Below are 13,711 nucleotides of genomic sequence, written 5' to 3'. Positions count from 1 at the left end.
CCTTTGGGACTATATTCTGAGGATCGTGAAAAAGGGGCAAATGGAAAATAAATTTGGATAAGGGAGAGTTTATAGATTTGGGAGCACTCACCAGGAAGAGACAAATGAATGCCCTGGAAAGGACCCTGGAAAATACGACTGTCATAGTTACATGATGGCTCTTAGAGGCTTGAAGAAAGTGGTGGCCCATGCTGAGAGAAGTAGAAATAGAATTGTCATGGCAGATGGTGGAAGCAGGGAGCAAAATGCTCAGAAAAGTGGTATGCTAGAGCGGTTATGCACGTAAAGCTGGAAACTCCACCAGATGACAAAGTTCTGATTCAAATTCTCCATTTATGAAAGTGACTAGGAATTATCTGGTGAGAGGGGTACCAGCCTCACTGGTGGGCTCTCCTCCATACCTCATGGCTGATGATAAAAGATGCTGTTACCAAAATAGGTTCAAAGATAGCAACAAAGATACCTGAATCTTGAAACAATAGAGGCCAGGTAGCAGCATCAGAAGGGTGCAACTGTCTTCCTGCGTGGCAAGAATGGAGTGACAGCCAGAGGTCTTGACCTACAGAGAGCTCTGAAGATGATTAATAGAACATGGCACCCTTCAGGGGAAAGACAGAAGCTAGCCAATGAAAGCATACTCAATGAAAACGAAAAGTCAGGGATGGATGAACACAAGGCTGAGAGCGGCAGCCTCTATAAAAAGGTTCAGTCTCTTCCCCTGTTTCTTGACTTGAACCCGTTTATGAAGGAGAGCTAGGAACACCAAGAGGGAGGACCCTGTAACACCACAGTGAGAATATACAGTGATGCACCCATGCCCCCAGCAATTCTTCTCCAAAGAGACCTACAGCCATTCCCTTGGGAAACCATACACTGAAGAAAAGACAATGCCTAAATATTTTGAAGACTGTTGGGCACAATTATTGATACCTAGGAACCCTGAATATTATTATGACCTTCAATTAGAGTAGAGGTATACAGGAGCCAGGTAACGAATGGAGTTTTTGCCCAGATCTGGCATACAGCAGGTCCACTGAGCACACGGACCAATGTGGTGGTTGTTTCCCCACTCCTAAACGTATAGTTGGAAAGGACATATTTGGTAGTTAGTATAACACCCACATTGGTTCTTGGCCTATGGGATAAGGGTTATGAAAGTGCGAAAGGCCACAAGGAGCCTTTGAAATTGCACAGCCAATATATTAAATAAAAACAATACAGGAGAATGGTAGATATTAATGCCACTTTTGGTTCCCATCATATCCATTTAATTCACCATTCATGTGCCTCCAGAGACCCAACAGCTCCTGGAGAATAAATAATAGACTACTGCAATTGAACTGCAAGTCATAACTACAATTAGAGCTGCTCTACCACATGTGGTATCTTTACAAGAACAGAGCAACATGACCTCAGGGAACTGGCTTGAAGTGGTTGATATGATGAATGTGTTCTTTTCCAACCTTATCAGAAAGTAAGATTAGAAGGTGTTTGCATTCACTTAGAAAAAATAATAGAAAATATTTATAGTCTTCCCCCAGGGCTATGTTGTCTTTTCTACCGTCTGTCATAATATAGTCCTAAGAGACTTGAAATGTTTGGATATCTCACAAAACACAACACTGGTCTACCGCATTGATGGTATTATGCTAATCGAGTTAGATTGATAAAAATTGGAGGCCTTGGTGAAACATGTTTACTCCAGAAGAATAAGAAGAAAAACCCTACGAATTGTTGGGGATCCCCCAAATCAGTAAAATTTAAGAATTATGGGTTCCAGAGAATACTTTTTTGTGTCCTGTTTAAGAAATATCTGCCATGGGATGCCTGGGTGGCTCAGTCAGTTAAGTGTCCGACTTTGGCTCAGGTCACAGCTCGTGAGTTCAGGGCCCGCATCAGGCTCAGTGCTGACAGCTCAGAGCCTGGAGCCTGCTTTAGATTCTGTGTCTCCCTCTCTCTCTCTGCCCCTCCCCCCCCTCTCAAAAATAAATAAAAACATTTAAAAAATTAAAAGAAGAAGTATTTGTCTATTTCTCAGTCATGTTTTCTTATAAAAATATTTACTATTTTACTTTCGTATTTAGACTTATGATCCATCTGGAATTGATTTTTTTGTATTTTGTTGGTAAGGAAGGTGGTCAGCCTTCATTTCTTCTGTAGTGTTAATAAATATCCCCAAGTTCTTTTATTGAACCCCTCCTTCTGAAAAAACAACTTCCTATGTTGCTCTGCAGTATCACCTTTGAAAAGTCAAATTACCTTTCATGTGTGCATCTTTTTTAGGTCTCTCTCTCTCTCGACCATTTGCCTATTTTCTATCTTTGTGCCAATAGAACACTGATTTAATAACTATAACCTTTTAATAGGTCTTAATATCTGGCAGTGAAAGTACTCCCGTTTTTGTTTGTTTTTTTTTTTTTGAAATTACCTTGGATATTCTCTGCCTCTGAATTTCCATATGTATTTTAGAATCTGCTTATCAATTTCCTTTCAAACAATCTTATGGAACATTACTGAAATTGCTTTGAATCTATAGATAAGTTTTAGGAGAAATGACATTTTAATCCATAAATATGGATATAGCTGAATTTATTTAGTATTTAATTTCTGTCAATGTTTTGCAGCCAGTAATGTTTTGTATCACATCTTTTTATAGATTTATAACTAGGTATTTGATGACTTTGGGTACTATTATGATTGTATATTTTATGTGTCATTTTCTATTTATTCTCTGGAATACAATTAAATTTTGTATATAGTCATTGTATCCAGTGACCCTATTAAATTCACTTATTAAGTTGCTGATAGATTCTTTTAGATTTTAACTGTATATAGTCATATGTCTTATGAATGACGGTGTAATTTCTTCCTTTCTGATCTATATGCCTTTTATTTTTCTCCTTTATTGCATTGGCTGGAGCATCCAATAACAAGTAAAAAACAAGTGGTAATAGCAAATATGTACTTGTTTCATTGCTTACATCAGGGGGAAACATTCAATGATTTAAGTATAACATAAGCTGTAGTTTTTCATAGATGCCCTTTATCAGATCAAGGATGTTCCCTCTATTCCTATTCTTCTGAGAGTCTTTATCATGAGCAAATGTTTAATTTTATCAAATTCTTTTCTCCACAACTACCAAGATGATCATATGAATTTTCTTTTTTTTTTTCCCCCAGTTATTCTGATGAGTTATATTGGACTTTCCCCCAAATACCCATCCTTCCATTTCTGGAATAAGCCCCACTAGGTCATGATTATCCTTTTTATATACCACCTGATTAAATTTGCTAATTTTGTGTTTATGATTTTTGCATCTATGTTTATAATGGAGATTGATAAACCGGCCTCTTAAAGTAACATTTTTTTCCTTCTCATTACAAATGCTTTAGAAAACCAGAAATTATATGATCCCAAGCGTGCTTTAGGATGTTTATTTTGTAGTGTACAAGATATAGAATGGATTTATGCAGGAGATGGGTGGTGAAGAATTAGGGGGCTACTGGAGTATTTAGAGAAGAGCTTGGACCAGTTTGGTTCAAGTAGAAATGAAAAGGAAGCATAGACTCCCCAATGTTTAGCTCCTGATTAGATGGAAGGGTAATGTTGTGAAGTAGAGAAGTTAGAAGAAGTTGATTAAGTCTTGGATAAGGGCAAAAATAATGAGTTGACGGGGGGTAAAATCTTTATCTTCATTATAATTATCATCATCGTTTGGATCCATACAAAGGAATGACTGCAATCTAAGAAATCGCAAATGCATGAAATTACATGATTGGTTACTATGTCAAGGTTGCTTTGTATCTAGTTTTTAAAATTATTTCCATTCACAATCACAAAAGGTTAGATAATCTTATTTACAATGGGATCCATACTTCGTAACCTAATACAGCACATTTCAATACAGATTGCGCTGTTCAATCCCTTCACCACCAGGTGGCGACTAGCAGCCCACGTCGCACTCCTGGTTATCCCTCCTCTTCCTAGGCGGACCGGCTCCCGGGAGCGCGCACGTCCAGGAGTCCACGCCGATTGCGGGAGCTGTGGCCGCGCACGTCGGTCAGCTGCTGTTACGCTTCCGCACGTCGTCCATCCCCCCCAGAAGACCCGGACCCATGTGGAAGCTGGTCCCCGTGGCGGGCCCGGCCCGAGGTAAGGGCGGAAGGGAGATTCCCCCGGGACTGTTTTCCCGGGAGCAGTTGCCGTGGGGAGAGGGGCCCCGAGGAGCGATGCTTCCGGTTCTTCTTGGCCTTCTCCCCGCCTTGCGGCGCCGCCTTCGTTCCCGCCCCGGGAGGCTGCGGAAGCGGGGTGTGGGGACCACGGTGTCTTCCCGGGCAGCGCGGTGCTTTTGAACGCGGCTTTTGCGTGCGCGGTGGAGGGGGCGTGGGGCTCAGGGGCTGTCAGTGGCGTTGGCGTCCCTCACCCGGCCTACCGTCTAGTGGTCGGGGGTTGGGACCGGCTCTGACCCGCCTTGCAGGCCCTGCCGAATTGAGCCTTGGCCGGCCACTTGTTGCGTCCTCTAATGTTTCGAGCTTTTGGCGAAACACGAGAATGAAGTTAACGCAGGCTAGACCGCGTGATGGCAACAGATGACTTTGTCTCGAGCGCATTGTTCAATCTTGCGAAAAACCGGCCATGACTCGGATAAGTGGCAACCACAGGAAAGCGTAATTTCAGTTTTGTTTTAGAGCCCTTTTTGTCATCAGAACTGACAAAGTAGATTTTTTTTTCTGCCGTGTATTTTCAGCCATGGCAGGTGGTTATGTCCCGTTAATTGGTTGCCTGGTGTGTCCGAGTCCTTGTTAAGCGGCTGTAGCCTATGATGAGGTGTCGCCCTTAGGCAACATTATGATGGGCCAAAGACCTACCTCAGTTTACTGACAGTGTGTGAAGAAGGCCAAAACGAATGGTTAGGAAAGTAAGTACTATAAAGACTAAAGATGAAGGCATCACCGTGGACTTGGAGCCGTGCTGAGGTAGAACGTAAGCTGTTGGTGGGCGAGTACGATTCAGTTGCTTTCCAAGAACAGCCGTGCCCTGTGGCTGGCTCTCAGAGTTCCTGTAGCCAAGGTAGGTAGCAGTACAAAAATGCCTCTATCATCATTGGCCAGCATTCTTGACTTTTAGGCGAGTTTATCCGCCCTAATTACCCTACCACTCCGGTGATGGACTCCTGGGTTCCCATACAAAAACTCTACTAGCTTCCAACAAAATGCTGTTGCAACCCATAGTTTGTGATTGCAACATTAACAAAACAAAACAAAACAAATAACATTTTCCCGCTTGTTTGAAATGCTATCTTTAACGTAAAAACAAAATTCCCCCCAAATACACACTTAAATCAGGGCTGAATTTTGCATTGATCTATGTTGTTTCTTCCTGATACCGTACATTTTAATTACTATAGCTTTATGACATAGCTTACCTTCTGGTAGGGGAGGTTCTGTAATATTCATATTTTTCTTGACAGTTTTTTACGTTTATTTCCCAGTGGATTTTTGAATCTATTTATCAGGTTCCAGACGTAGTATTGGGATTTTTGTTGGGTAATGAATGAAATGTGTAAGTTAATTTGGGCAAGCATTGACACTGCTCAATATTGTTTTCTCTTTAGAAAATTCTAGAGTTTTCCATTTATCTAATCTTTTGCATTCTTCAGTGAGACTTTACCAGAAAACCCAAGTTTGATTTATATAAAGTTGATTATTAACATGTAAATAATCATGTAAGAATATTGAAGTATTTGCCTGCATATATATGTGTATCTGGATGTGTGTCTATACATTTACTTTTTTTTTTTTTTTTTAATAGAACCATTCAGACTGTTGACTGGTGTTGAATACGTTGTTGGAAGGAAAAACTGTGGCATTCTAATTGAAGGGGATCAGTCAATCAGTCGAAATCATGCTGTGTTAACTGCTAACTTTTCAGTAACCATGCCGGTATGTTACTAATTTTATTTCACTAGTTTATATAGTAAGGGAGTTGAAATTACAGGATTACTTTGGTGGGTATGTGAGAGAGTTTGTAGGATTTTTAATTTCATAAAGGTGTTCTTTAAATGTTAAATACTTAACATTTTGGTAGTCGTAAAAATGATACTCATTTAGTTTGATGTTTGAAGTTTCTGTTCCCATGTTTTACTCTGTTGTAGTAATTTAGAAAGTCAAAGGAAGTAGAACAAATTTATACTTACTTGATGAACATTACATGTTTACTGTGTGTCCATCAATGTGCCAAGCCTGGCAGTGAAGCAGTGACAGACTGTCACACTCCTGCTTTATTTAAAATTTTTTGGTGGGGGGGCGCCTGGGTGGCTCAGTCGGTTAAGCACCCGACTTCGGCTCAGGTCATGATCTCACGGTCCGTGAGTTCGAGCCCCGCATCGGGCTCTGTGCTGACAGCTCAGAGCCTGGAGCCTGCTTCGAATTCTGTGTCTCCCTCTCTGTCTGTCTCTCTGCTCCTCCCCCGTTCATGCTCTGTCTCTCTCTCTCTCTCAAAAATAAATAAACATTTTAAAAAAAAAATTTTTTTTTTTAAAATGTTTATTTTTGAAAGAGACAGAATGAGAACTAGTTGGGGAGGGACAGAGAAAGGAGACCCAGAATCCGAAGCAGGCTCCAGGGTCCACGGGGCTCAAACTCACAAACCACGAGATCTGAGCTGAAGTCAGAACTCCTGTTTTATTTAAAGAGTTTGTAAGCCATGTGAAGATAGGCATTTCCCATATAATGTAGGTTTTCACAGTGGGAATTAGTTTGTTTTATTAGGAAAAACAGCTGTTGCTTATGTCCCATAGCTCCTCTGAATGGCTTTCAGTTTGTTTTATTTGGTTAGTTGTTTTAATTACTACTCTGGGTGTTGAAAGTAACATATATAAATACATACATGTATATATATATGCGCTCATGATAATGCTGGTGATAATAAGAAGAAAAGCCATTATCTTGAGCAAAGACTATATATCAAATGCTGTATCTGTTCAGTAATATTTAGGTTTTGTGTCTGTATTCTTTTAGGTATAGAAGAAGATTATTGTTAAAATTCCTAAAGGGAAAATAAAATTATTACTGCAGGTTAGAGACTCTACCCTTTTCTCATTGGACCATTTTTTACTATGTTACTTTGATAATGTAAAAAAAAAACAAAAACAAAAAAAACCCAAAAAACCCTTAGGAACGAAGCTGTCATGTGTGAAACAGACTATACAAAAACAAGGAATTGTCAAATGTGTGAAATTCAGGGGTCAGAAAAATCTCCACTGACTTACAAAAATGCATGTTCTAAGAGGGGTGATCCTGGAATTAAGACATTTGCCATTAATTTCTAGCTGAGTGATGATTCTATGAAGGTAACCAAAACGATAACTATTGCCTAATGTGTTAGGAAGTTAGCCATCTATCAATTACCTATTCAAAAGTTACCAGCTTTTTACTTTGAAACCTTTCCCCCCTGAGGATTGTATTTACTGAGTGGTAAAAGACTTTAAATTAAGTATTGATTTTTTTTTTTCCCCCAGAGTGAAACAGATGAAATTCCTATATTGACAATAAAAGATAATTCTAAGTATGGTACCTTTGTTAATGAGGAAAAAATGCAGAATGGCTTTTCCCAAGCTTTGAAGACCGGGGACAGAGTTACTTTTGGAGTGTTTGAAAGTAAATTCAGGTAAGGATTTTTTTAATTGATACTAAAAATGGATGGCTTTGCTTTGCACTACTCAAATTTTAAAGGACACGTTATTTATAGATAATAAATTGAAAACGGTCCAATTTAGTTCCTTCTTAGCATGTTAGTGAACTTTGCATCATGTGTGGTTAGTGCTCTTTGCCAATCATAGGTAGTGCCAAGGGTGAATAAGAGTGTGATTGGTCTCCAAGGACCTTAATGGGAGCTACGTTTGTTTGATTCCACATCAATGAAAGTATAATGTTAACTTTGATTGTTGTTTTTCCTAAGTGCAACTTAAGACTTAGGAAGTGATAATTTAATAAATTAGGAAGTTTAATAACATGTAAAAGTTAACACAATGTGACATGAGCTTAAAGTTTACAGTACTATAAGTTGCCCTTTCTGGAGTTATGATAATACAACTTTATGTAACTTATTCTCATTTACAGAGTAGAATATGAGGCTTTGGTTGCATGCTCTTCTTGTTTAGATGCTTCTGGGAAAACTGCTTTAAATCAAGCTATATTGCAACTTGGAGGACTTACTGTAAACAATTGGACAGAAGAATGTACTCATCTTGTCATGATATCAGTCAAAGTTACCATTAAAGTAGGTTGAATGCCTTGTTATTATGTTAAAATAAGTTCTTGAATTTAAGCTTACTCTCCCACTATACACAAGCCGTTTACTTTACAATTATCAGGGCTGTTAGTTGTGGATTTATATATGTTAATCCATGCGTTTGTATACCATATAGGCTAGAATAACTTTCCAGGTAACTTGTTTATTATTTGAGACAAGCAAAAGCACATAAAATTATATTTCAGGTTTTGATTTAGCATTTTAAAAATGACTCATGGTATACTTTTCACCAATAAGTTTATAGTTGATATCTTCAGTCTAAAAGCAAAGTGATGGAAGTCAACTGCCAGTCTCTGAAGTTAGCATCTCTAGTCTCTTCTATCAGATTGTCTTCCTCCAGCTCATCTCATGGTCTCATGCTCTCTTACTTAGTTTCTGTTTTGTATAATGCCCTAATCACAGACTTTCTAAGTTCTTATCAGTTAATATTATCTTCACAATCTAGAGACATGTATGTAGGTACGCACCATTAGAAGGTGCCAACTCTTCATTAAAGCAGTGATATATTTTGGTGTGTTTTCAGATTTTGCATCTTCATCAGATTTGGTCGTATCCAAAGCTAATTGAAGAATGACATTGGGAGGTGATTTGTCTCCTTTTAAACAGGTTGACTATAGATAATGTGGGATTGTTTTAGGTTAGTATCTATAGTGAAAAGCAAAAAATATTTAGATTCCTTTATTAGATGCAAAAATCCATTAATATTTAATGTAATTAGAATATATGTATTTTAGCTAAACAGGTATCATAGAGAAAGACTTGCTGCTTAGATTGAACCTCAGGTTAAACTTTTATGTTGGTGGGGTTATCTCTGATCAAGGATCATTCCATCTTTGCAAGTTTATGAAATCGATTTATAAATTCAGAGTGATTAACCTCCTGAGTACCGATTTATGCTAGTAAATCAAAATGTCCATTTATTAGCTTACCGTAAGGATGCACCTTTATAGTGACCACATATTTATGTGTGGACTTCCTTGAAGGTATTAAGGGGACACAAGCCTCTTGGAGGTATTAAGGTACCTGAGAAGTGAAACTTAGGTAGTCATGCACTCACTTGGTGGTTATGAAATAAGAGCAAAGGCAGCGGAAGGTCTTGAGAGAGATTTACTGAGTCTGTGACATACCTGGAACTAGCATTCATTCACCAGAGTACACACTATTCCAGTGAGTGGGATACTAATGGCAGCGGTTATTAGAGAGTCACTGGATATACACCATCATTGACTTGTAGAGCAGTTCTTTTTCAAATACTTTTGATCAGTCATGTGCCAAAAGAGAAAACCTAGTTATTGTATTCTTTTGGGAGTAAATTATCCAAAAGTACAAGTTACCTTATATTTTTAAAATCATTAAATGTCAGAACCCAAAGGAAACTTAAGGAACATTCAGTTCAATTTTTATTTTATGAAGAAGAAACTAAGGCGTGACCAATGAAATCCTTTGCCCAGGATCACATGTATTGGAGCTTACTCAGTCCAGTGTGAGTTGCACATCACTGCTTCCTGCCAGAAGTCAGTTATTTCACTCACATTTGAGGTTGGTGTATTCAGATTTCATTCTTGAGAGACACCCTAAGTTGCTTGCTCATATTTAAGTACTACCTCTTGTTATTAGAAACATATTTAGAAATTTTTCAGTTGGATTATTTCCTAAAGTTATGATGAATCTTGATTTTTATATTCAGTGGTATTTTCTAATCTTTTTCAGGTTTTGATATATTTGATGTTGATAGTTTAGTTCACTTGCTATTTGCGGTTTCTCCACCCTCGCCCTCCCTGATCTCCATATATTTTGAGCTTTTATCCCTCCCCAAACTGTTACTTTTATTTACTTTCTCAAAAATACTTGAATCCATAGTTACAATCTGTTCAAAAGGCATTTTTTTAGGCAGAAAAGGTCTTAAAACTCATATTTATCTCTAGGGTACTTGATAGACTTAGTCCTACGATCTACTTTTTAATATTTAATGTCTTTTAAATTGGAATACATTTTAAAATTGATTTATATCTTATGTTCTGCCTTCCCTAAAGCAGGTTTGTTTTTTTTTTTTAATTTTTTTTTAATGTTTATTTTTTGAGAGGGAGAAAGAGTGCAAGCAGGGGAGGGGCAGAGAGAAGGGAGACACAGAATCCGAAGCAGGCTCCTGGCTCTGAGCTGTCAGCACAGAGCCTGATGCAGGGCCCAAACTCAAAAATCATGAGATCATGACCTGAGCCGAAGTTGGATGCTTAACCAACTGAGCCACCCAGGCACCCCCCTCCCCAAAGCAGTTTTTAAATTAATATTGTAATTGGTGGCTTCTTAAGTCATTCTATAGAGATTTGTATTACTAAAACTAAGTTAGTGGCCAAATATTGACTTGAATTTTATAGATTGTGGCTCCTTTATAAATTTAGAGAGATGAAAGGGAAAACATAATAGAACAGCCCCTTTGTAGTTTCTTAAAAAAAAAAAAAAGAAAAGCTAGAACATGAGTGTATGTATTCACATATGTTTTCTTCTTTTCAGACAATATGTGCACTCATTTGTGGACGTCCGATTGTAAAGCCAGAATATTTTACTGAATTTCTTAAAGCAGTTAAGACCAATAAACAGCCTCCACAAATTGAAAGGTATATCCTATGTATATATTTTTAACTTATACTAGTTTATTAAAGGATATGATAAAGGATGCTAACCAACAGCCAGATGAAGACATGCACAGGGCAAGGTATGGGGAAAGGGCAAGGAGCTTGCACGCCCTCTCCAGGTGCACCACCCTCCCTGTACCTTCATGTGTTCACCAACCTGGAAATTCCTGTATTGTGCATTTTAAATGTAATATGTACAGAATGTGATAGCACTGATTTTATGTAGTCTTAACATAAATTACAAAACATATAAATGTAAAACATAAAAACTCTTAAAGACTGTTTCAGGATATAGTGTTCAATTTTACAAAGTTTTTTTTGTTAGTATGTAAAGAACGGTTTGTTGTCTTCAATCTCAGTGAGTGAAACAAATGTGACATATATGCCAGTATTTTATTTATTTTTTAATTTTATTTTTTTAAATTTACATCCAAATTAGTTAGCCTGTAGTGCAACAATGATTTCAGGAGTAGATTCCTTAATGCCCCTTACCCATTTAGCCCATCTCCTCCTCCCACACCCCCTCCAGTAACCCTCTGTTCTCCATATTTATGAGTCTCTTATGCTTTGCCCCCCTCCCTGTTTTTATATTATTTTTGTTTCCCTTATGTTAATCTGTTTTGTCCCTTAAAGTCCTCTTATGAGTGAATTCATATGAGTTTTGTCTTTTTCTGACTAATTTCACTTAGCCTAATACTCTTCAGTTCCATCCACGTAGTTGCAAATGGTAAGATGTCATTCTTTTTGATTGCCGAGTAATAGTCCATTGTATATATATACCACGTCTTCTTTATGCATTCATCCATCAATGGACATTTGGGCTCTTTCCATACTTTGGGTGTTGTTGATAGCGCTGCTATAAACATGGGGGTGCATGTGTCCCTTTGAAACAGTACACCTGTATCCCTTGGATAAATACCTAGTAGTGCAGTTGCTGGGTCGTAGGATAGTTCTATTTTTAGTTTTTTGAGGAACCTCCATGCTGTTTTCCAGAGTGGCTGCACCAGCGTGCATTCCCATATATGCCAGTATTTAAACAAAATAGTTGAAGGACAGCAAATGGCACAGAGGTACAGTCCAGAGGCCACATGTTCCAGTGCCTGGCATCATGTATGCAGGACTCCTGGAACTGTGTGGTGCAGCAATGTCATTCTGTGGAGTCACATAGTCCTGGGCTAGACTATTAATAGCACTGTGGCCTTGCGAATGAGCTTATTTCTTCTGAGCATCAGTTACCTCCTTTGAAAAATGAGATTAATATTTGTCCTGTATTTAAGTATTTAGGAGTAGCATTATTTTAAGTAATAGAGTATACAGAGTCTGAGGATATTGCCTGGCACCATGATAGGTGCTTGTTAAAAGAAATGTTCCTAATTGCAATAATATCTGGTAGGATCCGTAGTAACTTTTATGATGATGATGATGCTGGTGATGATGATTTTAGATAACTGCTAAATTTGTGAACCACCAGACTAAAGGATCTACCTACCATATATATTGTATTTCTGATGCTTTGAAGTAATATAAAGCTACAGTTGAGGAGGAAGATGTTTGGATTTTTATTTTCAGATTGCATGGTTGAATTGCTGGTGACTGTAAAAATGAGTAGGTGTTTTTAGTCAACCTAGCACATGAACATGCTTGGTTAAAATATATGTCTCTAGATTATAGCCTTTATGACATAATAGGTATACTTTATAAGCTCATCTGAATCTCTGTAGGATAACTTTGAGTATTTGAGGCTTTAAAAATCTGAAATGTTAGGCAAGTTAAGAATTGTATTAGTATTTGTAAAATATCGTTACATAAACTATTTTGCCCAACACAGGTTTGTGTGTGTGTGTGTGTGTGTGTGTGTGTGTGTGTGTGTGTGTGTGTGTTTTAGGGACTATTTATATCTGATAATATGTGTCTGCTTTATTTTTTTTATGTATCTGCTTTTAAAAGTAACTGAAAGACATTTCTCCTTGTTTTTATTTTTCCCTTGGGAGGTTTCTTTTATATTGAGGTTAACTGATAATGTATTGTTTTTGGACTCTAGAAAGAGGTCCTTAGGTATTAAAATAGATGATTCTAAAACCTTTTTTGAATCCTAGACCCCTCTGAGAGCAACAAAACACTAGTCTTTCCTCTAGAAACTTCACTTACGTACTACCAACCTGCAAAGTATTTCAACAGAATCACATTTTTTCCCTGAAGCCTATTTGTGATTCTTCCTAGGGAACCCAATAAATCCTATAAGTAATGATCTTTGCTACAGATAATAAACAGTTATTAATTCTGTATTACTTGGGAGTGGAGGGGTCTGATAGGTTTCTACTACTGATAATCCATGTTTTATGGTCTTGAAGTTTTCAGGTTTAGTCATTGATTTCTCCTTATTGTTCAGACTCACTTAGGTGTGTTTAACCTGGATCTGTTTTTGAATTTAGGTTCGTCATAATTTTTTCTGGCTTTAATTTGTGACTCTATTAACTTAGATGACTATAATAAAACTTCTCAGCTATAAGGTTATTCAGTAATTTCTAATTCATTGTTAACCATGAAAAGCATTTACATTAGCCATGTTTGATAATGGCAACTGATCAAATTTTAATATTATTTTAAAATACGTAGTTTTTTGCCTTACTAGATTTGTGTACCTATTGGGATCCATTCTGATATCCTTGTTGAAGTCTTATTTGACTATATACTCAACTATCAAATAGAAAAAGGATTAAATTTAATATTAAATAGGATGGGTTACAAAAGGTTTATGAAATTG

General features: G+C 37.5%; 1 protein-coding gene across 3 annotated transcripts in view; it reads left to right on the top strand.

The window, feature by feature from the left end:
- The first annotated feature begins 4,028 nt into the window (after window positions 1-4,028).
- NBN (nibrin) overlaps window positions 4,029-13,711 on the top strand; it is a 51,672-nt gene continuing 41,989 nt past the window's right edge. The window contains exons 1-5 of one of the 3 annotated variants that reach the window (XM_047841829.1): window positions 4,029-4,153; window positions 5,813-5,943; window positions 7,521-7,669; window positions 8,122-8,281; window positions 10,826-10,929. In XM_047841829.1, coding sequence (XP_047697785.1) covers window positions 4,117-4,153; window positions 5,813-5,943; window positions 7,521-7,669; window positions 8,122-8,281; window positions 10,826-10,929 — 581 coding nt within the window. In that variant the 5' untranslated portion in view covers window positions 4,029-4,116. Of the gene's footprint in view, window positions 4,154-4,490; window positions 5,072-5,812; window positions 5,944-7,520; window positions 7,670-8,121; window positions 8,282-10,825; window positions 10,930-13,711 lie in introns of those variants that run through there. The other 2 variants (XM_047841830.1, XM_047841828.1) reach the window with 2 other exon arrangements.

Source organism: Prionailurus viverrinus, chromosome F2, assembly GCF_022837055.1.
Source record: "Prionailurus viverrinus isolate Anna chromosome F2, UM_Priviv_1.0, whole genome shotgun sequence".
NCBI lineage: Eukaryota > Metazoa > Chordata > Mammalia > Carnivora > Felidae > Prionailurus > Prionailurus viverrinus.
This window is presented reverse-complemented; position numbering and strand designations above follow the sequence as displayed.